The sequence below is a fragment of the Microcaecilia unicolor genome, chromosome 1 (assembly GCF_901765095.1).
Source record: "Microcaecilia unicolor chromosome 1, aMicUni1.1, whole genome shotgun sequence".
Lineage (NCBI taxonomy): Eukaryota > Metazoa > Chordata > Amphibia > Gymnophiona > Siphonopidae > Microcaecilia > Microcaecilia unicolor.
In genome coordinates this window covers 569,700,555-569,727,535 of record NC_044031.1, presented here as the reverse complement: position 1 = coordinate 569,727,535, position 26,981 = coordinate 569,700,555, and the positions used below count along the sequence as shown (strand labels likewise).

At 41.4% G+C, this 26,981-nt stretch overlaps 1 protein-coding gene across 2 annotated transcripts in view; it reads left to right on the top strand.

The window, feature by feature from the left end:
- Positions 1-26,981, top strand: part of TRPS1 (transcriptional repressor GATA binding 1) — a 593,514-nt gene that overhangs the window by 192,498 nt on the left and 374,035 nt on the right. For both annotated transcript variants that reach the window (XM_030218248.1, XM_030218239.1), the window contains one exon: positions 23,174-24,096. In XM_030218248.1, coding sequence (XP_030074108.1) covers positions 23,176-24,096 — 921 coding nt within the window. In that variant the 5' untranslated portion in view covers positions 23,174-23,175. The remainder of the gene's footprint in view (positions 1-23,173; positions 24,097-26,981) is intronic.

The window sequence follows — 26,981 nt, the reverse complement described above, 5'->3', positions numbered from 1 at the left end:
TTTAACTTTTTGTTGGGTAGGATCTTGAGTAGCATAGTAACATAACAGATGATGGCAGATAAAGACCTTTATGGTCCATCCAGTCTGCCAACAAGACAACTTGTTGCATAAGGTATGATGTGATACTACATATGGCTACTTGATCTTGATTTGTCCTTGCCATTTTCAAGGCACAGACTATAGAAGTCTGCCCGGCACTGGTTAAAATGTGGAACTGGTTATTGGACAGAAAACAGAGGGTAGGGTTAAATGGTCATTTCTCTCAATGGAGGATGGTGAACAGTGGAGTTCCACAGGGATATGTATTGGGGCCGGTGCTGTTTAACATATTTGTAAATGATATGGAAATCGGAACGACGATTGAGGTGATTTAACTTTATAGATGATACAAAACCATTTAAGGTTGTTAAAGCACGTGTGGACTGTGAAATATTGTAGAAACACATTAGGAAATTAGAAGACTGGGCATCCAAATGGCAGATAAAATTTAATGTGGCAAATGCAAGGTGATGCACATTGGAAAGAATAATCCGAATCATAGTTACCTGAGGCTAGGGTCCATCTTGAGGGACAGCACTCATGAAAAAGAACTAGGTGTCGTTGTAGATAATATGTTGAGATCTTCTGTTCAGTGTGCGGCGGTGGCCAAAACAGCAAACAGGATGCTAGGAATTATTAGGAAAGGTACTAAGACCAAAAATACTATAATGCCTTTGTATCACTCCATGGTGTGACCACACCTTGAGTATTGAGTTCAGTACTGGTCACCTTATCGCAGCCAAAAAAGCAAACATGATGTTGGTAATTATTAGGAAAGGGATGGTGAATAAGACCAAAAATACTATAATGCCTTTGTTTCGCTCCATGGTGCGACCGCACCTTGAGTATTGTGTTCAGTTCTGGTCATCGTATCTCAAAAAAGATATAGTGGAATTAGAAAAGGTTCAAAGGAGAGAGACCAAAATGATAAAGGGGATGGAACTCCTCTCGTATGAGGAAAGGCTAAAGAGGTTAGGGCTCCTGAGCTTGGAAAAGAGACGGATCAGTGGAGGAGTGGCCTAGTGGTTAGGGTGGTGGACTTTGGTCCTCAGGAACTGAGTTCGATTCCCACTTCAGGCACAGGCAGCTCCTTGTGACTCTGGGCAAGTCAGTTAACCCTCCATTGCCCTATGTAAGCCGCATTGAGCCTGCCATGAGTGGGAAAGCGCGGGGTACAAATGTAACAAAAAAAAAAACAAAAAAAAAGATATGATCGAGGTCTACAAAATCCTGAGTGGTGTAGAACAAGTAGAAGTAAATCGATTCTTATTTTACTTATTTATTTTTTTACTTGTTCCAAAAGTACAAGACTAGGGGACACTCAATGAAGTTACATGGAAATACTTTTAAAGCAAATAGGAGGAAATATTTTTTTTCATTCGACGAGTAGTTAAGCTCTGGCTGGAACTCTTTGCTTTGCTATGCTAGAGGAGAGCAGTTAGTGCATCTGGGCTTGAAGGTTTGGACAAATTCCTGGAGGAAATGTCCATAGTCTGCTTTTGAGACGGACATGGGGGAAGCAACTGCTTGTCTTGGGATTGGTAGCATGGAATATTGCTGCTAGTTGGGTTTCTGCCAGGTACTTGTGACCTGGCTTGGCCACTGTTTTGAAAACAGGATACTGGGCTAGATGGACCATTGATCTGACCTAGTCTGGCTACTCTTATGTTCTTATGTACTGGCCTTGTTCCTGAGCTACTGAAGCTGTCATTAGAGCCCCACTACAGCCCATGAACAGGGCACAGACCGTAGAACTCTGCCTGGCACTAGCTTTGTTTTCCAATTACTGTAGTTCCATCTAAGCATTGTTAAGTTTGTTTGGTTCCATTCTGTATCCAAACAGGATTCCTTTTGCGTTTATCCCATGTGTTTATGAAACCTGTTCACCAACTCCCATGGGAGGGTATTTCAGGTATCTATCAATCTCCGTGAAAAAGTACTTCTAACGTCATTCTTGAGTCGGTTCCCCTCCAATCTTAATTCACGTCCTTTAGTTCTACCATCTTTTGTCTCTGGAAAAGGTTTGTTGTTAGATCAATACCTTTCAAATATCTGTTATCATATTGCCCCTCTCTCTCCTTTCCACCACGGCTATCTGTTTTCAGGTCATCAAGGGGTCTTTTTACTAAGGTGCACTGAAAAATGGCCTGCGGTAGTGTAGACGCATGTTTTGGGTACGCGCAGAATTATTTTTTAGCGCACCTACAAAAAATGCCTTTTTTGCCAAAAATGGACATGCAACAAAATGAAAATTGCTGCGCGTCCATTTTGGGATCCGAGGTCTTACCACAAGCCATTGACCTAGCAGCGGTAAGGTCTGACGTGGTAATGGTCTATGTGCATCAAATTTCACTTGACGCATGTAGCTGCCACGCATCAGAAAATATTTTTCAGACGCATATTTATTTGTTACATTTGTACCCCACATTTTCCCCCCACCTATTTGCAGGCTCAATGTGGCTTACATAGTACCGTCAAAGGCGTTCGCCAAGTCGGTTAATAACAAATACAATGCAAATACAAGGTTATATAGTGATTGAGTGAGGTAGTTGTGAAGGGTCGAAAGGCATGAAGATTGTATGTTGTCCAGTACGATCATTGGTCATGCTGTGTTGCTTAATGTAGGGGTTTACATTGGATCGTTGGGGTAGGCCTTTTTGAATAGGTTGGTTTTTAGTGATTTCCTGAAGTTCAGGTGGTCATGGATTGTTTTCACAGCTTTTGGGAGTCCATTCCATAGTTGTGTTTTTATGTAGGAGAAGCCGGATGCGTAAGTTGTTTTGTATTTTAGTCCTTTACAGTTTGGGTAATGTAGGTTTAGGTATGATCGTGTTGATCTGATTTTGTTTCTTATTGGTAGATCTATAAGGTCTATCATGTATCCTGGGACTACTCCATATATAATTTTGTGGACCAGAGTGCAGATTTTGAAGATGATCTGTTCTTTGATTGGAAGCCAATGGGTGGTAACTCCAATTTGGCACACGTTGGGCATGCATAAGTGCCTACGTGGCTTAGTTAAAGGGCCCCGTATCTCTTCTCATATGTCTTATGGCGCAAACCGTGTACCATTTTTGTTACTTTTCTGTGAACTGCTTCAGGTCTTTTTGCGTCCTTAGTAATTATATGACCTCCAAAACTGAACACAATGCTGCAAGTGGGGCTTCACCAACAACTGGTACAGAGACATCAACACCTCCTTTCATCTGCTAGTTATACCACCTAACATATTTCTGGCTGTGGCCACCGAGATCCTGAGACATTATCACTCCCAAGATCCCTCTTCTGTACTGTCCTTATCAATCTCTCGCCTCCTATATTGTAATCTCCTTTCGATTCTTGCACCCCAAGTGCTTCGCTCTGCACTTTTTTGCATTAAATTTTAATTGCCAGACCTCAGACCATTCTTCTAACTTTAGGAGTTCTCTTCTCGTGGTTTTTACTTCCTCCAGGGTGTTCACTCTATAATCTTTGTGTCATCTGCAAAAAGGCAAACTTTTTCTTCTAAAACTTTTAAGCAATATGTCTCACAAATATATTAAACCGAATCAACCCCAGCACTGACCCCTGTGATATGCCACTACTCACTCACCTTTCTTCCGAGCAAGTTCCATTTACCACCAACCTCTGCCGTCTGTTGGGCAGCCAGTTTCTAAGTCAGTTTACCACTTTGGGTCCTAAGTTCAGCCCTCTCACCTTATTCATGAGTCTTCTGTGAGAAGGCGGTTAAGGTCACTTGGACCCAAGAAAGAGAGGAAGTAGTTTTGCAAGACACATTTGGAGGTCTTATTTTTGGCCTTATTTTGGAGATGTTTTTTTTTTTTTTTAATCTACTTTGCTTCATTTTATAATGTAGTAAATTTAAAATAAATCGTAGAAAACTTTTCTTCACTCAGCGTGTAAGTAAACTCTGGAATTCGTTGCTAGAGAATGTGGTAGGGGCGGTTAGCTTAGTGGAGTTTAAAAAAATGTTTGGATGGCTTCCTAAAGGAAAAGTCCATAGACCATTATTAAATGGAATTGGGGAAAATCCACTATTTCTGGGATAAGCAATATAAAATGTTTTGTACTTTTTTGGGATCTTGCCAGGTATTTGTGACCTAGATTGGCCACTGTTGGAAACAGGATGCTGGGCTTGATGGACCTTTGGTTTGTCCCAGTATTGCAAAACGTATGTACTCATGTAATCTACTTTTCTCTTTATTTAATCTACTTTGCTCCTTATTTTTTCTGAACACTCAATTCTCTACTACTACTACTTTCTAGAAAGCTATTATAGGTACGCAATGCTGTACACATTATATGCAGGTACTTTTTCTGTTCCTAGGGGGCTCATAATCTAAGTGTTTTGTACCTGGAGACATGGAGGGTTAACTGACTTGTCCAAGGTCGCAAGGAACTGCCGTGGGAATTGAACCCAGATTGCCAGGATTAAGACCCACTGCACTAACCGTTAGGCTACTCTTTTATGAGTTATGATTTTAAGCAATGACCTTAAGAATTAGTACTTGTAGAGCATCTGTGGACTGGGTTTTGTTAAGTCTGCTTAGATACTTGTGCAGAGCTTGATTGTTGTGACTTTGGAAAACAACGCTTAAAAAAAATATGTATTCTAGTGCTCTTGACACAGGTGATTTTGCATCCCCTAGTGCTTTGTTCGTTCTTTCTTCTGAGAATTATTTCTCCTTTGTTAGCTCACGATACCTTCCATATAGCTCCGTCAAGATGCTTGTACATCATGAGTAGTGCAGGAAAAACAGACCTTAAACTAGTCTGAATTTAATGATTTTTTTTTTTTTTGTTATTTTTGCCTCCCCACTGTCTCAAACTGTACACCTGAAATATAATGAGCTGCTGGCTGGCTGGTTTGAACTGATACTGTAAGGATTATTCAACAAATTGCTCAACTTTTTCATAGAAGAGCATTTTGAAATCAAGTGCTGAGAGCTTATCCTGCTTATGCTCACTCTAAGCTGTAGCCATCTGCCAATAAAAATATTGAGCATGGTGGCAACATTCATGAAAGCTATATATGTCAGCAACTGTTGATGTTAAACAGAATCCTACACTGAAATGTTTCTTGAGTAGGTAACCAGTTTCTATTGGTGGTACTAATGCATATTTTCAAAACAATTTTTTTTGGCTCTTTCATTTTAAGAAAAAGCCTTGTGCTAGCAGTGGAATATTTTTATTTTATTTTGCAAGGTATTTAAAATATTAGTTTCCAAGGCCTGTAGTTATAGTGGCCATTTACAGTTATGAAATGCTATCCATATTTAGGTAGTTTGCTTTAGACATTTCATTATTTCAGAGGCTCTGGATTTTCTCTGTATCTTTTAATGACATTTCCATTCTGCAAAATGCATCTGTATGAAAAACTAAACAAAGAGTTTGTGGTGAATGACTAGGCCGTTCGTCTCCTGGGAGAAGGGAAGGCTCAGAGAGAGATGGCAGTTATTTCACTGCAGTGAGTAATCAACTTGGATTTTCTCTGTAGTAAAATAACAGATTGGAGGTCACGAATAAATGACATCTATTCATGTTAAAATGCAGCTAATGCTCCAGCCTTTCTCATATAATAAACAGAAATGTATGTGTTGATATGCATGATAGCTATAGAGGGAGATTCAGATGTAGTGATGAGAACAGAGGCTTTCTGTTCAGATGTATTCTCTTATGGAGGCCAGTTTATATACCGATAAAATGTGAGCCTGTTTGGACAGATTGATGCATTAAGACTTTTCTGTAAGATGGTCTGAGTGTTATTAAAATACTGGATTTTGGCCTTTTGCCCAGTGTTAAGTTAAAACACTTTCCCAGTGTGATGTGAAGAATGGTGAAATTTAGCTGTGTAGTACAGAGAAAAGTTATTAGATATCCTTTCTCTGTACGTTGCACGAACTGATATATATTTTTATTGGGGGGGGGGGGGGGGGTGGAGATTGGGAGATATTTTGTTCAAGATTCCCAGCACAGCTTATCACTCTTAGTTTAGACTTTAATGTTGGATTGCTGCATGTTTATAATGTTGCAGAGTCTGGGAAAAAGAAGCCACGTGATGAACATTTGTTTGATCAAACTCTTTGAAATACAGTTAACTAGTGTATATATAATCTTCATGGAGCAGTCTGGTTTATTATAACAGCTAGTAGACTACTGATGTCACCTACGTGCTCTGAAATGTGTTTTTAAGGACAGTCTTCTCAGATTGATCTGATGTGCATTAAGAAGAGATTTAATTGCCTTGATCCGTCTCAAGGAGATTTCACTTTTTATTTCAACAGGATTAAGATACCTAAAAGCATACTTTCTTATATTTCCATATTAATCAATTTATATATAAATATATAATTTAAAAAAAATTTTTTTAGTAGCATATACAACCTCTGGAAAAAGGTGATTAAGGTGATCCAAAATTTTTGAGAGTGGGTGATTTTTCATGTCATTGGTCCATAAGCAAACTGAAAAGGATTGTGTTTGGACTGCTGTATCACATATTGTTTGCTCTAACAAATTCATTAAAACTTTTTGTTTTGTTTCTGGAGACTTTAGTCAGCATTGTTTTTCAGAGATGGTCACATATATGACGACAGTAAATATAGGATATGAAAGCAAGAGAACATTTCAAGGGTTGGGAGAAAACAGATTTTAAATTGCTAAAAAGAATTGTGGGGCAGTTGAAAGACCTGTCAACTGAAGTGTTTATATAGGGTTGGAATGAAGTGATTGAAAAGTTGTTCTATACAGTTGTCATCCATAACCCATTAGTGCCCAACGTTCCCATATGGGAACAAATCAATTTGTTCCCATGTGGTTTATTATGGGAACATTGGGCACTAGTGGGTTAAAGGAAGAGGTTTTTATTAGGAAGATGGCATCTGGGTTTCATATTAATAGAGGAAGTTAAAGAAATAGAAGTAGAAATTGGAAAAAGATCTAAAACTGGTGACAGAGGTGTGAGCTTGATAGTATGCTTTAACTACGCTTTATGCTAAGAAGATCCAGTTAATGAAAAGGGAATTTACTGGACAAATCGTAGTGGATTATCCTTCAGAATATCTCAGGTTTATAATTTATGGCTTCACAGTTCTGATTTTAATTGGGAAAACCATCAATAAACATCCCGATGGGGCATTTAGAAGTTCTGGCTATAATCAACAACCCTCTTCCCCCCCCCCCCCCAAAAAAAAAAAAAATGTCTGTGTCCTTTGGTGTTCTGTCGTCCAACTACCCAGCAACGAAACCCTGTACTCTGATTTATTTGGGATATTTTTGAAGATAATGTTAGAAAGATGCAGAGACCATCTGAGTTGGTACCTTATGCTTGTCTCGGCCCAAATCCAAGCTAAAAGCCCATCTTTTAGAGGCTTTTTGTAACTCTTAACCCTTATTTCCTTGTTCAGTACCCATATTTTAATCATTCGCATAATAAATGAAAAGTTCCTAATTCTTTATTTGTCCTGGCTGTCTTGCTCAGACTGTAGCTCTGTCAAGCAGGGACCATCTCTTTAAGTGTATGTGTACAGTGCAGCATTGAGTCTAGTAGCACTATAGAAACTAGTGGTGGTAGTAGGGAAAGGGGATGGAATTTGATATACTGCCTTTCTGTGGTTACAGTTAAAGCTATTTACTTATTATATACGGATACTTTATTTTGTACCTGGGACAGTGGCGGGTTAAGTGACTTACCCACAATCACAAGAAGCTGCAGTGAATTCGAACCTAGGTTCTCAGGTCACTGCACTAACCATTAAGCTACTCCACTAGTAAGATTAAGGTACTTTTCCAGTAATGAAAGTGGAAAAGCTGGAGGAATAGCTTTTTGAGGGAAAAATTAGATTAATTTTCCTAGGGGCTCTTGTTAGATGCCTGTTATGTCATTCAAGCTGCGTTAGGCGCTAACGCGGGATTTTAAGTGTCAATTTAGCACATGCTAATCCATGTGCTGTTTTTTTTTTTTTTTTGAGGGGGCATATTGGGGCATTCCTGCACTAATCAGTTAGTGCATCCACATCAGCATGCGCTAACTGGTTAGTGCAGGATTACCACGTGAGCCCTTACCACCTACAAAATGGGTGTTATTAATTGCTCACGCAGTAATTTTTTAAATGGCAACATCAGGGCCATTACCACCGCCCTCTTACCTTCCTGCGTCTGCTCCTCCCTTGGTCCGTCACTCTCCTGCTACTGTGTGCCGATCTCGGGACAGCCTTTAGTTGTTCCCTTCATGAGAGGTTTGCTTTTGTCAAAGCCCCCCATCAGACCTCCTACAGTGTTATGGGATCTCGTTGTCACCCAGCTGATGAAACCTTCTTTTGAGCCACTGGATTCCTGCCATCTGAAGTACTTGACCTGAAAGGTCATTTTCTTGGTGGCAGTTACTTCAGCTCGCAGAGTCAGTGAGCTTCAAGCCTTGGTAACTGATGCTCATTATACAAAATTTCATCATAACAGAGTAGTCCTCCGCACTCACCCTATGTTCTTGCCGAAGGTGGTGTCGGAGTTCCATCTGAACCAGTCAGTTGTCTTGCCAACATTCTTTCCCATCCTCATACCCGCCCTGCTGAACGTCAGCTGCACACATTGGACTGCAAGCGAGCATTGGCCTTCTACCTGGAGCGGACACAGCCCCATAGACAGTCCGCCCAATTGTTTATTTCTTTTGATCCCAACAGAAGGGGAGTGGCTGTCGGGGAAACGCACCATTTCCAATTGGCTAGCAGATTGCATTTCCTTCACTTACGGCCAGGCTGGGCTGACTCTTGAGGGTCATGTCACGGCGCATAGTGTTCGAGCCATGGCAGCGTCAGTGGCTCACTTGAAGTTAGCCACTATTGAAGAGATTTGCAAGGCTGTGACATGGTCATCCGTCCACACATTCACATCGCATTACTGCCTTCAGCAGGATACCCGACGTGACAGTCGGTTCAGGCAGTCAGTGCTGCAGAATCTGTTCGGGGTTTAGAATCCAACTCCACCCCCCTAGGCCCATTTTTATTCTGTTCCAGGCTGCACTCTCAGTTAGTTGAATAAGTTTAGATCAATCTCAGTTATGTCCTCGCCGTTGCGAGGCCCAGTTGACCAATGCTTGTTGTTTTGAGTGAGCATGGGGGCTTGGGATACCCCATCAGTGAGAACAAGCAGCCTGCTTGTCCTTGGAGAAAGCGAAAGCTACATACCTGTAGAAGGTATTCTCCGAGGACAGCAGGCTGATTGTTCTCAGCAACCCGCCCACCTCCCCTTTGGAGTTGTGTCTTCCCTTGTCTTTGCTATTTACTGGACTGTGTTCGGGTGGGAAGACAGTCGCACATGCGCAGTGTGCAGGCGCACGCGAGGGCTAGCAAACGTTGTTGCTAGTGAAGATCTCCTATCGGAAGGGGCTGCCATGGACGTCAACCCTATTAGTGAGAACAATCAGCCTGCTGTCCTCGGAGAATACCTTCTACAGGTATGTAGCTTTCGTTTTATAGAATAGCGTTTAAGCGTTATGTTTGCATGTATATATAGGCATGACCCTTTGCACCAACGAAAACCTGCAAATTCTCACTCCTAAATTTACATGTGGATCACCCTTGTTCTGTAATTACATGCTTTTTTTAATCTAGTTTTTATTGTAAACCACTTTGATTTGCTAAAAAAGGTGGTATATCAAATCTTGTAAACTATTAAACTCAAAACCATGCCCATGTTAGCATTTAAGCATTATGGTTGTATGCATATATACTCCTTTTAAAATGGTAGAACTTCTCCCACTCCAAAAATAAACTTTCATCAAAATCAGAGGTGGTTTCACTGTGTATTACAGTGTGACTGTTCTTGTTCACTCCCTCTTAGATGATATACAGTCTATTTCTTATACATCTATCTTTTAAACGCAAATCTTCTAGAAGGAAGACCCACAAAAGACTTTAAAATTTTATAAAGATTTTAAAGAGACAGAATTTTTGGTGCAGGAAAATGCTTCTGTTCGTCAGTGGACTGAATCTCTTTCAACTTAACAGACTCGCTGAACTGACTCTTTATTGGCAAAAAAACCGATATGCTTGCTTTTTTTCTCTTTCTCTTTATAATTCTTTGTTAATTGTTTTATATTTTTTGTTTTTTATTTTTTGATATTGGAAGCAAATGAAGCTGAATGCAAAGGGAGTTGACATTGAGGCATATTTTCAAAGCACTTAGCCTTCCAAAGTTCCATAGAAACCTATGGAACTTTGTAAGGCTAAGTGCTTTGAAAATGAGCCCCATTGTGACTCAAACCCACAATCTCCCTAAGCTTAACATGCATTTGAAAATGAACATTACTCCCCCCTGGAATGGATGGGACTACAGCTAAAGTTCAAAACAAATGAGGCCCTTGCTCTCGAAGGCCTTCAAGGGGAGAGATGTAAATAATGAGCACAGGTTATTCACCATGGAACAGGGTCAAAGGGCAAAAACTGATAAGCATGTGAACCAGAAACTCATGATCTGATAAGACATTCTTGTGTGCAAGCAGGCATGAGAAAGGAGTAATTATTTAGACAAAAAATGTGGTTTAGCAACAGAGGGGAAACAGATGGTGAGACGAGAAAACAAAACGATCTCTGAGGAAGATAACTTGCTGAAGCTATGTTAAGCATTGTTTGAAAAAAGATATATAAGTAGCTGTATCAGAGCATTACTTTGGAGAGACTGTTTGAGATAGTACTTATGTATAGCAGAGCTGTTCTCCCATGAGAAACTATTAATTGTATCTGTATTTGGTAAGTAATAAAAATTTGATTTTCTCATACGTGGCCTTGGTCTTTTATCACTCCAAACTGTGGATGACTGGTACATAATAATTTGGGGTGGTGGTAAAAAGACTAAAAATAACAAAAAAGACATTTTATATATCTTCAGGTCTCAACCTGCTGACTTCATCAGGGAAAAGTTTTGATAAGAAAGGTGGTATATCAAATCTTGTAAACTATTAAAATTAAAACCATGCACACTTCCGCCCCAAAATGCCCATGAATTCCCCTTTCCACGCCCCCTTTTTTGGGCCTTACATGAATTTTAGATGTGGTTACTGTGCCTAATTTTATGTGCGTAACACCCAACTAAATCTAGTTAGTACTAATAATTGCTTGTTGAAAAACCAATTATTGACACAAATTGGCTTGTTATTCATTTCATTGTGCATGCAAATTGGAGCCATGCCTAAATTTGTGAGCACAATTTTTGGTGACCTTTATAGAATCAGGGCGATGGCTTTTTATCTGTCGACACTTTCTATGTTTATGTTTGCTTTTACTGCGTTTACATGCCATTTCACATTAATACCCCCTGACCTCAAAGAAGACTAAATAGATTGTTCCTTAGCGTTCCTCCGGACCGGCCCAGAATGACTGATGGGTTGTGCACGCCTACCAGCAGGTGGAGACTGAGAAGACTGATTTTGAGACAGCCAATAAGAGCTGTGCTCAGCCCCTTGGAAACCTCAGTATTCTCAGTCTCCAGCAGGTGGTGTGGTGAGCCCCTTGTTCTCAAAATGTATGTTCTGTTTTCTAATTTCTGCTAGCTCAGGTAAATGTACCTACAGTATTTCTTTCTCAGTCTAATAAGTTTGAAGTTTTCTTTTCTCTTATACTTCTGTTCACTGTGTTGGTTATCTGCTGGCAGAAGCTGAGGCCCGCGGGGGCTCTCTAAATGCCTCAGGGGTGCAACACTGTTTTTACTGAACACTTCTGGGAGCAATGTTAGTAGCAAAGGGTAAAGGATCAATTGTGCTATAACCTCTGACTGTAGAAGTTGTAGGGTTGGTGTTCATGTTAAGGATAGTAAGATTATCCTTTTCTTTTGGTAATAACTTTATCCAGCCTCTCCTTGCCATGGTCATCATTAGCCATCAAGGGACTAGTATGTGGAAATGACACTTCCAAAAAACACGAGGGAGTCAAAGATGTCATACACAGAGTTTATTCCTAAATAACATCCTGTAGACTTGACACGGTGCTGTGTTTTGGCACTATTCGCGCCTGCCCCAGGAGTAAAAAAAAAAAAAAAAAAATTCACATTAAAATAAAATATGCATAGAATAAAACCAGTCAAACAAAAAGAGATTGTAAACCGTAACAAATTATTAAAAATAAAGGGTTCTTAAAGTAGCAAACTATTAGGGCCGCACACAGATTTAAAAAATTTAATCGCATGATTAATCACATGATTAATCGCATGATTAATCACATAATGCGTCCCCCCGTACGTTACTTCCTATTCATTGCAAAATATAGACAGCAGAAGTAAATTCTCAGAGCTGATGTGTTTTAGTTACTAAACTGAAAATTAAAATAATTATTCTTACCTTTGTCTAGTGATTTTATTTTTCTAATCATCTTGTTCCCCATCTTCTGGTTCTGCTTCCCTCCCTCTGAACTCTGTTTCCAGGGCCTCCTGTCCATTCACTAACCCCGGGCGGTAATTCCATTTTTGGCACGTGCTCAAAACATATGGTAGAAAATATTTTTTTTACCATGTGGCACTTCTGGCGCTAATTGGCAGTTGATGCATATTGAACGCTTACCTTGCAGTTAGCGTGTGAGACCTTCCACTAAGTAAATGGGTGGTGGTAAGGTCTGAGGCCAAAAATGGACGTGCTGTTTTTAATCTTGCCGCACGTCCATTTTCTGGCACCAAAAAAGCCTTTTTTCCAGACATGCTGAGGAAACAGACCAGCGCTCATCCAAAACATGCGCCTACACCAGCGCAGGCTGCTTTAGGCATGCCTTAGTGAGTTGTGTGCCTAAATTCTAATCGGTGCCAATTAGTGCTCATTATTGCTTAAGTGCTGATAGCAGCGCTCATTAGCCTGTTAAGCCAATTCAGTTATGCATGGTGTTATAGAATTGGCACCTAAATCTAAATGCACTATATAGAATCCTGGGGTAAATGTGTAGTCCTACAAACAATACAAGTATGTAACATGATATGTAAACGGTGAACTGTAAAAATAAAAGAAAAAACATATAGAATTAGAAAATGTAATGAGAAATTGTAAAACAATAAAAGCTACACATAATAAAGCAAAGCCATAAATATAGGGAAAAAAGTGCTCGTTTGGTAATGAGCATGTTATCTGTGCTAAAAACATTATGCTAATTGCATAACATTAAAATAAGCGCTGAAAGTTAAAAAGCACCAGTGTGCTCCGTAAAAAGAATAAGACAAAAGTTGTGTACTGAAATGGTGTCTAAAATATACTGAAAAGGAGCTAATCAAATATGATACAAGCAGTATTAGAGCATTTGTGGTATACAAAAACACCATCATCATCCTAAGTTGTTTAAAAATACAAAGGTATACTGATGTATCACACACAGGGGCATAATCGAACGGAAATGCCTATCTCCATGAGCGTTTATCTCCGAGATCGGGTCTGTGAAGGGGCGGGCCGAACCGTATTTTTGAAAAAATGGACGTTTTTGAGCTGGGCATTTGTTTTTTTTAGTGATAATGGAAACTAAAAACGCCCAGCTCAAAAACGTCCTAATCCGAGCCATTTGGTCATGGGAGGGGCCAGGATTGGTAGTACACTGGCCCCCCTGATATGCCAGGACACCAACTGGGCACCCTAGGTCAGTGCGGTGGACTTCAGAAAAAGCTCCCACACGCATAACTCCCAACCCCCCTCCCCCCCAAACCCACTACCCACAAATGTACAACACTACCATAGCTCTTAGGGGTGAAGGGGGCACCTACATGTGGGTACAGTGGGTTTTGGAGGCCTCCCATTTACCAGCACAAGTGTTACAGGTGGGGGGGGGGGGGGGAATGGGCCTGGGGCCACCTGGCTGAAGTGCACTGCGGTACCCACTAAAAGTGCTCCAGGGACCTGCATACACGCAGGCCTCTAGGACTGGTTGCTGCTATATAACATTGGCACACCAGTTGACACCTCAAGACTAATCTCTCCGAAAACTACCTTTATTGGAATAACTGCGTTTACTCACAGTTAACTGCAGATCAGAGGTTGTTCCCCACTGGCAACGAGTCTCCCTGGTACTGAGATGAGCAGTAGGTCAGAGCTGGCAGAATGCTGTACAATGCCCTCTTTCAGCCACATTCAAGGGAAGAACTAAGTTGTCTAACGTGGCTAACACAGGAAAGGGAACTAAAATTGGCTTACAAAAATGGCCACTACCGCATGGACTACAACAGGAAACACAACAGGGCACAGTCTGACTCAGTAGGCAGGGGGAAAAGCACCATGGGAGAAGAGCCTACCAACTACCAACATCGTGAGACTGTAACACAAGCTAATGAAATCACGGAGCCCAATACCCTATACCCACCACAATGCAATGCTGATGTGACCCTGTAGTGCACCCGAGAGCCACATCTGACCCAGAGAAAGGCGGTGACAGGATCAAACACATTCTGCTGTCATGGAGGTGGGTACAGCATTTGAGGCTGGCATACAGGCTGGAAAAAAACTTTTTAAAGTGGGGTTTTTTTTGGTGGGAGGGGGTTAGTGACCACTGGGGGAGTCTGAGAAGGCCATCCACGATTCCCTCCAGTGGTCATCTGGGCAGTTGGAGCACTTTTTTGGGACTTGTTCGTGAAAAAAAGGGTCCAAAAAAAGTGACCCAAAATCGCAGTAAAAATGCCTTTTTTTTTTTTTCGATTATCAGCTAAAGACACCCATCTCGCCTCGGCTGATAACCACGCCCCAGTTCCGCCTCCGACACGCCCCCGTCAACTTTATTCGTTTCCGCGACGGAGTGCAGTTGGAAACGCCCAAAATCGGCTTTCGATTATACCGATTTGGGCGCCTTTGCGAGACAAACGTCTATCTCCCGATTTAGGTCGCACTATAGGCGTTTTTCTCTTTCGAAATAAGCTGGACAGTGTCACAAAGTTCATGTCAACTGTATGTTTCGTTCTATATATAAAGCAGTAAAAGATAAATATTCTAATTTGGTAAATGAAAACATAAAGGATGAAAGGTAAAATGTGAGGCAGAAGGAAGCATGGCATATTTAGAAGTACACAATCCATAAACCAAACATTACAAAGAGGTGTGCTGGAGACAGCAGATATTGGCATGCAAGTGAAAAAAGAATCTAGACTTGAAACATTAGAAAACCACAGAAATATGAGGGAAGTACCTGATTTGATTTAGATATTAGGAAATGTGAACCACTGTGTATAGGCACAAGTTGAGCAATTTGTGTAGAAATAAAATAATGCGAGATGAATAAAAAAAAAGACTAAACCCCACCACCACATAATCCTAAATTGCCTGCTGTGGACACCCAACTTGTAGAAAACAGGAACATATCGTATGAGAAATAAAAATGTTGCAGTTAAAACAGAAGTGGCACAGAACAAAGAGACGAAAGTAATGTAAAAATGAACATGCTCAATTTTAAAAGACCATAAATAAACATGCTGTGATACCAATAAAAAGATATATTTCTAAGAATGCTGTGCTAGCGAATCTAAAAAGAACCATAGAGAGCCTAACTGTGACAGCAAAACGGGAGAGAACGCATCTTTACAAGTGCGCTGCACTGAAGTTCAATTAGTTAAGAGGACAGTTATGTGCTAAGGTACTGAGAGTCAAAAAACAAACAGAATAAATTGGAATCACCATAGTTGAACAGTGCAAACTGGGCTAGCTGTGTGGAGCACTACTGCGTGGCAGTGTAGAGGAATGAGGATATAAAGGTGCAGTGTAATATACTTTTGGTTGTGCTGTTTCGAAAGGGTGAGCAGTCAGTCTGCTGCTTCGGAAACACACAAGACTGTATAGAGTGGAGGATTATATGGCGTTGCAGCAGGGAATGATGCAAAAAAAAGCACATACCGATAGTGTTGTGACGTGAAAAGGGGAATGCACGACTTTTGAATAAATGCAACGTTAAGCAAGTTGAAGAGATGATGGAAAAGATGGAGAGAAAAAAAAAATAAATGGTAAAAGATGAACAATAACATATGATGTTGCAGGTGGGAAATAAATGTCTCCAGAAATATGAACATTTTTAACAAGAGCTTTGTAAAGCAAATTTAGTAAATAATCACATGGGAGAAGATACTTGCAGAATGTGCAAAGCAATGATATAATGCTTTTTTTCTTCTAATATAAATCACAGGATTTTAAAATATGAGAAAAGAATAAATATGATTCACAGTATCTCCAAAAACGTAATGTATGTGAATGAATGATAACTTCGAGGACAATATGCTGTAAACTTTTGTTTATGAAGAGATGTATTGCAGGACGGGGGCCATACATGTGCTGAATCCTCTACTAATGTCTCACTGAAATGGAAAAGTATGCAGTATGGGAGTGTGTTGTGGTTTCCTCTTGTGCTGTCTGTTTTTTTTTTCATGTTACAGAAAGTGTCTCTATTGTATATCCAATTTTAGTTCTTAAGGGATAAGGGTCTGAAAATTGTAAATGAGTTTTTTTTTTCCTCTCGAAGCATATGTCATCTGTACTTTTCCTACGGCAGTTTCCTCTCAAGACAAAAAAATTGTGACCTGCAGACTGCTAGTGACTCACCAGGGGTGCTGATTCATTGGTTCTGTTAATGTTAGTTTACTACGATGTTCGATTATCCGAGTTTTGGTCTTTCTGATATATAGTAGGTGACATGGGCACTGATGGGCAGATGATCAGAAGCCCCGCGCTGTGCCCAACAGCGCTGTAAAAATAGTGCCGGAACAGCGCAGGGCTATAACGCCCCTATGATTGTGCGCTATTAGCTCTGATCATATGGGTACTTCTGTGGAAGGATTGCGCCCAAGGCACAATCCTCCCGCAGAAGTTGTTTGACAGGTCCGATCTGTCAAATAGCAGAAGAGGTTTGATGGGTCTGGGATTTTCTCCTGGACCTATGAAACCTAAGCTCGCCCCTCCCTCCCCAACACAAGACCTGTAAGTCCGTTGGTCTTCCAGGCCCCTCTTCCCCAAAGCACAAAAACCCTGGTGGTCCATTGGAACCGCTATCTGCTCCCCTCTACCCCGGTGACCTACCTCTCCGTACTGGTGGTAGTAGTTGGAGGAGGGAGGGACTAGCACTCCCTCCCTTCTCTTCGGGGGCCTTTCCAAAATGGTGGCATCCCGCCCTGCCCTGTGTATCCTGGGATGCATTGGAGGGGCTTAAGTTTCATATATGGGTTAAGCTCCGTCTGGCACATCTCAGGATGCACCGGGCAGGGCGGGACGCCCCCATTTTGGGAAGGCACCTAAAGAGGAAGGAGGGAGGAGGGAGTGCTAGTCTCTTCCTCCTCCAACTACTACAACCACCACTACGACGAGGTAGCCCACCGGGGGTGCAGGGGAGCAGATAGCGGTCCCACTGGACCACCATAGCATTTTTGTGCGATGAGGGGGGAAGCTAGCCAGGGTTTTTATGCTAGGGGGTGGGGGGCCTGGAGATTCACCGGACCTCCAGGTCTTGTGTTTTTTTTTTGGGGGGGGGGGGGGGGAACTTGGGTTTGACAGATCCGGGACAAAATCCTGGACCTGTCAAATCTCTTCAGTGGGTCTCCTTTATTCCTCCATAGCTAGCAAACTCTATCACCAGCTCTGAGGTGGCATAAGTTTATCAGCGGTAACAACTCCCTTGTTTGGCGCGCTGCCTGCTGATCATGAGGGAGACCCTTGTTTGCATGCATTTGCATGCAATTAGCATGCAGAGCTGGCAAGCGCGTTATTACACACACTCACTGGCTCTGATCATCGGGTGGGAGCAAGCATAGGTGCTAGTATGGTGCTATTGGCCTCTAGCACCCATGTTTGCTTCTGATCATTGTCCCATTAATGATGTAAATAACATAGGTAGTGTTACAACATCTTTTTGTTTGGTTTTATTCTATGCATTTTTTATTTTAATGTATACTTTAATGTGCATTTAAATGTATATTTTTAGACTCCTGAGGCAGGCACGACTAGTACCGAAACAGCACCGTGTCGAGTCTACAGGTTGTTTAGGAATAAAATTGTATATATGACATCTTTGACTCCCTTGTGTTTTTTGGAAGTGTCATTTCCACACACTATTCTCTTGACTGCTCTTGCTATAGCCGTAGTATTTTCTGTTCCTCCTCCTCGGTGGTTGGTCTCTATGGTGATCATTAGTCATATGTGAAGGCTATTTGGGGACTTTTTAGTCAGTAGATGTGACCTAGTCACATAATTATGTATGTAAGAAATTGTTATATTCCTTGACATAAGCCCTGGCTTGACTGGTTTTGTACTGTCTTAAATATCTTCATTTGTCAATGGGGCTTGAATGTTTTAACTTTTTCAGTGCTTGTTGAACTGCAGATAAATAATACTTCCAATTTAATTTACTTAACAGTTGTATTCCACTTTTACCAGTAAGGTCAGGCACAATCTAACAATCACCTACGGTGACAGCTATTAAAAGGTCTTTTTAAATCTAAGTTGTTTGTGGGTATCTATGCTGGCTTTGTATATGCATTTTTTAAATCTAGATGAACTTCTAATTTAAAAAAAATTGGGTAGTTAATGACATTTTTATACTCGCCATTAGTAAGATGATTACTGGAGAGCATTCAGCCTACTAATAACAGATACTAGCAGGTAAGGAACAATTGGTGTACTCTACTCCTTTGTACCTGCCCACTGGGCTATTAGAGCTCTTACATGATTTGTGGTGATCTCACTTCTCCTTCCCCCCCTCCCATGTTGTTAAAGTCTGTGTCTTTCCCAAGTTATCTTGAAGTCTGAAACTCAACATTGTGATAACCTGACTGGCTTGGGTCCCCCAAGATAGGTTTGGGAATCACTGTTCTAGAGTACATTGTCAACTTCTTTAATTTGAATGTATGACACTAGATAATTCTTGCATTATTTTGGTGGCCCCCCTTATTGAATTGCTTCTACCTCATCAATGTTGTTGTGCAATTATGGTTTCCACTCAAGGTGGTCTTTTGCTAGAGACTTTGATGGTAATATTACTTTTCTTATTTCTTCTAGTGATTCCTCGTTTAGTAGCGAGCCCTGGCCAGTCTATATTGCAAGTAACTGACAGATCCAAAATTTATGTGGAGACCTTTATGGTTCTGCACTGTTGGCAGTCAGAGTGACAATAGCGGGGCTGTTACGGTGCAGTAAAAAGGTCATTTGCCACATCTTAATTTCCCATGGGAGTCGCAAGCATGCAGTATAACACAAACATTGCCATACTGAGACATACCGAAGGTCCATCAAGCCCAGTATCCTGTTTTCAACAGTGGCCAATCCATGTCACAAGTACCTGGCAAGATCCCAAGACAGTACAATACATTTTATGCTGTTTATCCTAGAAATAAACAGTGGATTTTCCTTAAGTCCATTTTAATAATGACTTATGGAATTTTCATTTAGGAAGCTATCCAAACCTTTTTTAAACCCCGTTAAGCTAACTGCTTTTACTAATTTATTTGGTAACAAATTCATTCTTATGTTCTAACTTGGAGACACTCTTGGCTCAGTCCCTCTGGGGGCTCTTGTTACAGGAGGAATAGGTCCTCACTCACCTATCCTGCCCTCCTGCACCCCTTTGCCCCACCTTCCCCCTTGGGCTCCCTGCAGCTCCAAGCTCTGCCTATAAGAAGCCTTCCTGATCTAGCACTAGTCCCCTGTTGATAGGGGATTAAATCTAGTTAAAAAAAACCCCCCAAAACAACACCGACACACATAACAAAGAGCCAAGCCCAAGTGTTGGTGGTATTGTGTTTGTGTGGGAACAGCAGAAGCCCACTGAGTCCTGGGTCACAGACTGGCTCCCATCTACTCTCAATGAGATGGGCTTTTTATCCAACTTTGGATACAGCGCTGGGGGGTGGGGGGCACAGAGTTTTCATCTATCAGCTGAGGCTGCTCCTACCTCAGCATTGAGACTTGTAGTCCCGATGTCTTCAGTGGGAATAGCAGCTGTTTTAGATTTTGCAGCAGTTTCTCTGCAGTAGGAGCAGACAGCTCCCCCCCCCCCCCCCCCGGGCTTGGGGGAGGGGAGGAGTCCGTGCCACTTCACTGGCCTGGGGTCATGATTGGTGCTAGCAACTAATTCTACTGCACTGCTTCTTGGTGGGCCCCACTCCTGGGCCAAAAAATGCAAAGTTCACCACATACCGGCAGAAGGTTCTTAGACATTTTGGTGTGGCTGTGATGAGGCAGAAGACCTCTCAGCTGTGACTCTGGTTTATAGGTTGAGTACCCCTGGGGAGAAGGAGCAGTAATATGACTTTCAGTGAGGAGAACTTTTCTGCCTTATTAATTTGGTGCCTTCTCAGCTGAATCCATAGAGGAGGACTGTGCATTGGACTGTTCATTTGGTTCTCTCCCTCTTCATATGGTGCTCTCCTGTATGATGATGGTGGTGGAGTGGGAGGCCCTGAATGGAGTCCTCTGGGGGCCCAAGGTGTTAGTCTGTATACTCTCCCTCTTGAGGATGTGGAGAAGTGTTTGCAGACTCCCAAAGTGGGTGCCTTAGTTATGACTGTGACCAAAAAGACTGCCATTACCATGGGGGGAGGGGGGTCAGCTGTCAAGGAGATGCATAAGTAGGAGCAGCAGCTTAAGCTGGCCACTTTCTCCCCTGCTGCAGGCATATAGGCTGCAATTTGTGGGGGCTATGTGGCTTGGCCAAGTTGCACTGGTTACAATATGACAAGAATCCCCAGAGGTGACCCAGCAGGAATCGGCAGGTATCCTCTACGATTTGGTGTGAATAACCTCTCATTCTGTGGTCTCCATTGTAGTGACCTGAAGGTGGCATTGGCTGCGCCACTGGGTGGCGGAATCAGCCTCTAAGAAGCATCTGTCAGTTTCCCTTCATGGGTCATCTGCTTTTTGGGGAAGATCTGAAGGAGCTGGTTAAGCACCTGGGGGAGGCTTGCCCCCTCTGACTTCCTGAGTTGCGCCAGAAAGGGTCCCAGTATGCCTCCTTAGCTAAGCCTTGTCCTAGGGAAGGAGGGGGATAGATAGTTGACTTGGTTACTTTTTCCAGCTAGGGAGAGGGAACAAGTTTTCTGGCAGTTGAGCATTTACAGTTGGGAGATGTGCTTATCATGCAGGAAGACAGGGTGGATTTAGGGGTAAAGAACAGTCATAGCAGAGTGAGTGTGATTTAAGCTTGTATGGCTAGAAACAGGGAGAACAAAATGAGGCTGCATGTGAACTTTTAATTCAGTAACAGATGACACTTCAATTAAGCATTTTCATTAACTGTTGATCAGTCTCTCCTATTGTCCTTTAGGAATTTATTTGGTTTATTCCAATATGGAACAATAGAGGCTGTGATCTACACACAGATAATCCACAGGAGAAAAATGCAGACCAAAGCGAAAGTAGAAATACACTCTCTATTAAAATCAATTGCCTGACGTGGCCACGTTTCGCCTTCCAGAGGCTGTGTCAGGGCCTTATCATTTCACTATCAGGGTCTCTAAAGACACATAATACCTGATAGCAGCTGAAACTACAGCAGTAAATTGCAGTTGCCCAAAAGCAGCAAATGCTGAAGCTCTTCAGTCACCTCCACCTCTCACAGAAGGCAATTGATTTTAATAAAGAGTGTATTTTTACTTTCACTTTAGTCTGCGGTGTTCTCCTTTCGGTTATTCCATACAGAACTCTTTCAACTCTGTCGTTTGAGGGCTTCAGGTCATACCACATTTGTGATGAGTTTAGGTTGGTTTATTGTCTTGGCCAATTCAAAACAGTCTCCTCTATAGCTTTTTGTAGTAGATTTATTTGATGTTTAGGATCATTGTCTTGCTGCATTACCCACTTTTTATCTCCGCTTCAGCGAATAGATGAATGGCCTGACATTCTTCTTTAGAAGTTTCTGATTATGAAGCAGCATCACACCATGATACTTCCACCACCATGCATGCCATTTAGGATAAAGTTCTTAGACGGTATTTAACTTTCATTAAATAAGATGGTTGTTATGACACACAAGTTATATTTTTGACTGATTTTGTCCAGAGAACGTTATTCTAGAAGTCTTGTGGCTCATCTTTGGTGAATCTGAGGCAGGTAACAATGTTAATTTAGGAGAGCAGTGGTTTCTTCCTAGCTATTTCTTTATGAACACGATTCCCATTCAGATTTGCTTATGGTTGATTCATGACTCATATCAGAGTAGTGATAAGAGGGCTTCTTTGCTGTATGCAGCACCTTGAGGTGAAGGGAGTAATGCTTAAGTTTGCCTGTTACCTTCACAGAATTGTGCCATAAAAGCTGCAGAATTGTGGTACAAGTAAAACTGTAAACATTTTACACCTGTTGGGGAGCAGGCATAAATGTTTATGCACATTTTATAAAATACTTGCATAAATAAATGTCTACACCCAAGTCATGGAAAAGTATGCACATTCTTGTCATTTCACATACTGCGTTATGGGGGTAGGGTGAGGAGACAGTTTTGTAAGTTATAAAATTATCCCCAGACTACTTCGGCTTGATCAATAAAAACACATATTCTGTCTTTTGGCGCTTCCATATTTAGTAATATCACTTCAGGGATAGTTGTCAAAAGGAGACTTGAATAACAAAAAGAAAAATAGCTTTAAGGTCCTTTTAGCAACTGATTCAAGTTATACTGAAGCATCAGACCCATAGTACATTAAATATCAAAGTAAGAACAGCATGGGCATCCAACCAAGTCTAAAGAGAATGGGTCCTTTTCAGCAAACACCAAGGGGGATCCATCTATTCAGCAGACTCTGAAGGTGACTTTCCTGTCGGTGATTTAAAATGTGTTGTTTTGAATGTTTGGGGATCCCCCCTTTTAAGGGAAGAGTTGAACCAATATTCATGGGAACTAGATGGGGAAAGCATAGAGAGCGCAGTTTTGTTAGCATTATTGGGAACAATTATGTTAAACGGTTGGTAACTTTTTAAGAAAAACAATACTGGTGCACAGTTTCTCTGCAACGTATTGAAAAGGAAGATAGTTGCATGTTTATATAATGAAAAGTGATTTTTGTAAAATGTTCAGAGTGCAGTAGTTAAGAGGAATTAAAAAAATATATTTTTACTTCATTATTATATACATTCCACAAACTAAGCTTGTTTGACAATCCACATATATTATGATTTATTTAGAAATTTTCCCATTAAATAGTTTTTTTTCCATTATCTTTGTAGATATGGTCCGAAAAAAGAATCCCCCTCTGAGAAACGTTGCTAGCAAAGGTGAGGCACAGGACCTTGAGTCTGCCGATAGTGAGAGTGTACACTCTGAGCGGAACAAGGAATTCTCTGCTGAGCAGATGCAAGAAAACAATAACCAAGGTGGTGCTGTAGAGCTCAACAACGTTAAGGATCATTGTATGCTTGGTCAAGAAACATCTGCAAACACGAAAAAGGACTCGAAAAGCTCTGCGTTGAGTGAAAAGATTGGCTTCAATTATGAAAGTCACAGCAAGGGTGGAAATACTCCATCCTTCCAGCATGAAGAGGTAACAGACAAAAATATGCGGTCTCTCTCGTCTCCAGCTGTTGGAGGAATCGGTGAGCCCTTGAAGTCTCCTTTGAGATCAGACACAGATGACACCCAAGATGCTGTCCCCTCTGGGGATTCAGGGGAGATGAATGAAGAACATCAGATTTCACCAAAGGCTATGAATGATACATTGCATAAGAAAAGTGGTCAAGTGGACTATCAAGGCTCAAGTCCAGCCTCTGTGGCCTCAGAAAATCCACAAGTGCCTTCCGAGGTGGGTGCAGGATTAAATAAATCAAAAGCTGATTTGTCTGGTAGTGATAATCCAGATGCAGCTCCCCTGTCTCCAGAGCTTCAGGACTTTAAATGCAACATTTGTGGCTATGGTTACTATGGGAATGACCCTACAGATCTGATCAAACACTTCCGCAAGTATCACCTTGGACTGCACAATCGTACAAGGCAAGATGCTGAGCTTGATACCAAGATCCTAGCCCTTCACAACATGGTGCAGTTTAGTCAGTCCAAAGAGTTCCCAAAGGTCAACCAATCTGTGCTTACAGGTGTGCTCTCTGACATCAATTCCCAGAGGCCTGCTCTACCAAATGGGACCTATGATGTGCAGGTCGGTATTTTGTAGAACATCACATATTTGTGCAACTGCAGTATGAAACATGAGCAGGATTAGGTGACCATTTATTGGGCAGGAGGTGAGCTGGTATTAATGGCTGTTTTGGATTAGTGTGGGACCTTGTATTTCAACATGGGAGGGAAGGGGTGCTGGGTGTGAACTGAAAAAGGAATTCTAGTACCCAGGAGGGTGTAGTACAGTGGAGAAAGACTCAAACTGTCTTGGATAAGGAGAGAGATCCCAAAGGCAGTCATGCTGTACAGCTGGCAGCTGGGGACATATCCCTGGCAGTGAGTGCAGGAATAACTAGGCAAACTGGATGGACCAGTTTGTCTTTTTGCTGCCATCATCTAATATGTTACTGTAGAATGATTCATGTAAAGCAAGTAAAGAATTGCTGGTGCACTGTAAATATGTCCTTTAGTGCCGAAAATACTTTCTGGCTTTTTAGTATATCATCTTTATTGCTTGTTTCCTTACAAGATTAATAATTATTGAAAGTGAAGATAGCTAATTTCTACAATCCTTGCTCCAAAATATCTTTTTAAAGTGAGCATGCTGTTGTAGTCTGTGTACCAGTATACATAACATACACCTTATTCTTAGAGATAATTTACTTTGTAAACCTGAGTCTGTGGGTATGCTTTGGCCATTGTGGAGAGAGATTCCTGGGTGCACAGTTTCGTTTGGGAGTAAAAGCTCTGTGCATCTATATAACTTACATATACATTTACAGTTGGAAACATTTTAAATTGCATGCAAACATATTTGTAAAACCACACAATCTACGTTCTCTTAAATATTTATTTGTGCTTTCATATTTTGTTATGATAGTACATCAGATGTGTGCATTAGAGTTGCAAGGGGATAGAAATTTCACCTATACCCACCCATACCCGTAGAAGTCAGTGCTATTAATTTGCTCACAGCCCTCTGTTGCTTTCGGTAGAGTTTTGGATGGTATTCACTATTATAGTAGTTCCCAAACCTGGTCCTGGAGTCACCCCAGCCAGTCAGGTTTTCAGGATATCCACAATGAATATATACATGAGAGAGATTTGCATGCACTCCACTGCATGCAAATCTCTCTCATGAATTTCCATTGTGGATATCTTGAAAAAACCTGACTGGCTTAGGTGCCTCCAGGACCAGGTTTGGGAACCACTGCACTATTCAACCAGTAAGTGTTCCAAGCCTCAGTCTGGTGTTCCAGCTACACCTCTGGGCATTCCAAGCCTCATTGTGGCACTCCCAACAGCCTCTTTCAGTGCATTCCAAGCTTCATTCTGGAGTCACCCGAGATTTTGACTACACTTCTGTGGGATCCCGCAAACCTCATTCCTTGCAACTCTCTAGTTTGCATTTAAAAGATGAATGTTTTTCCACTCATCATGCACCTCCTTCCCCCAATCCTCCATGCTTGTCAGGGGAAAATATGTATTGGAGTGCAGAGCACATACACCAGACCCCAGACCCCAAATTAAATGCATCAATTGGATTAGTGCCCAGTCTACTCCTCTGACTCTGTATTTAGCGGAAGCAGGTCTTGGTAGTAGTTACAGCTACTAGTCTGTTCGGATAGGGTCCCACCAAATTTTCACACACATTTTTCAGAATTAGACCATTCTTCCTTACAAATTATTCAAACTGACAGATTTCTGGGAAGTATTGATGGGTAGCAGTCGAACTCTGTAAAATGACTTAGTTTAGATTGACGTTGGGACTCTGACAGGGCCACTTGGTAACACTGACCTTTTTTGTTCCTTAGCCATGCAGCTGTAACTTTGGCTATGTCCACCAGATCACTAGCATGCTGAAACGTGAACTTCTTCTATACTTGTTTTCTTCTTCTCACAGAAAGTAGTGGGCTTTCTTAATGACTTCTTTCTACTTTTCTCCCCATTGGCATTCTATCTTGAAAAGTGTCCCCATCCACTGTCAAAAGAAACATCCTCATTATATGATGCTGCCACCATGATGTTTCACAGTAGGGTTCTCTGGGTGATGGTCTGTGTTAGGATTGTGCCAAACATAATGCTTTGCTTACAGGCCAAAAAGTTGTACTTCTTGTTTTGTCAGACCAGAGGTTTTATCACATGACTCAAGTACGTGTTGTGTTCTTTTGCGTAATTAAATAGCCCATTTTTAATCCTTTCACAATGTACATTTTGACGTCTTGGCCATAGAAGCGTGAGCTCTTAAAGTTGCTGTTTTCCTTTTTTGTTGCCTCACTGAACATTCCCTTTGCTCAGCCATTCACTTTGGAGGCATAGCCTGAACTAAACAGGGTGTTGGTGGTGCAGTGTACCTTCCATTTCATAATTGTCCTGCCTGTGTTCCTAATATTGAAGGACATTTTTAAATCCTTTTTATCCATCCTCTTGCTCTGTGCTTTTCCACAACTTTGTGCTGGAGTTCTTTTGCCAGCTCTGTGCTGCACGAAGTTGGGCTATTGCTTTGAAATGCACTAACCAGCAGAGGGAATCATTAGGAGTTACTGACCCTATCTTATGTGAGTTGGTTCAGTTTTTGTAACACAGGTGTGGTCCTTTCACGTAAAAGGGCACTTGCATTTACATGCCATTTGGGCACATAAATGTACAGAATACTGGCACTTTCACGGGTAAGTCTACGCCGATATGTGTAAGTAGCACCAAAATGACTAAGTGCTATTCTGTAAGGGTGTGTTTAAATGGTATAGAGGGGCATTTTCGGTATGATATGTCTAAATCCAATTTTGGACATTTTGTGAAAAATGTCCCAAAATTCTGTAGTGAACATGACCATTTTCAAATCAGAAAAATGGCCATTTGCTAGACTTTTTTGTGCTCTGTGCATCTATCTTTTAGGACCATTTTGAAAAGCCCCACCGAAGAGAA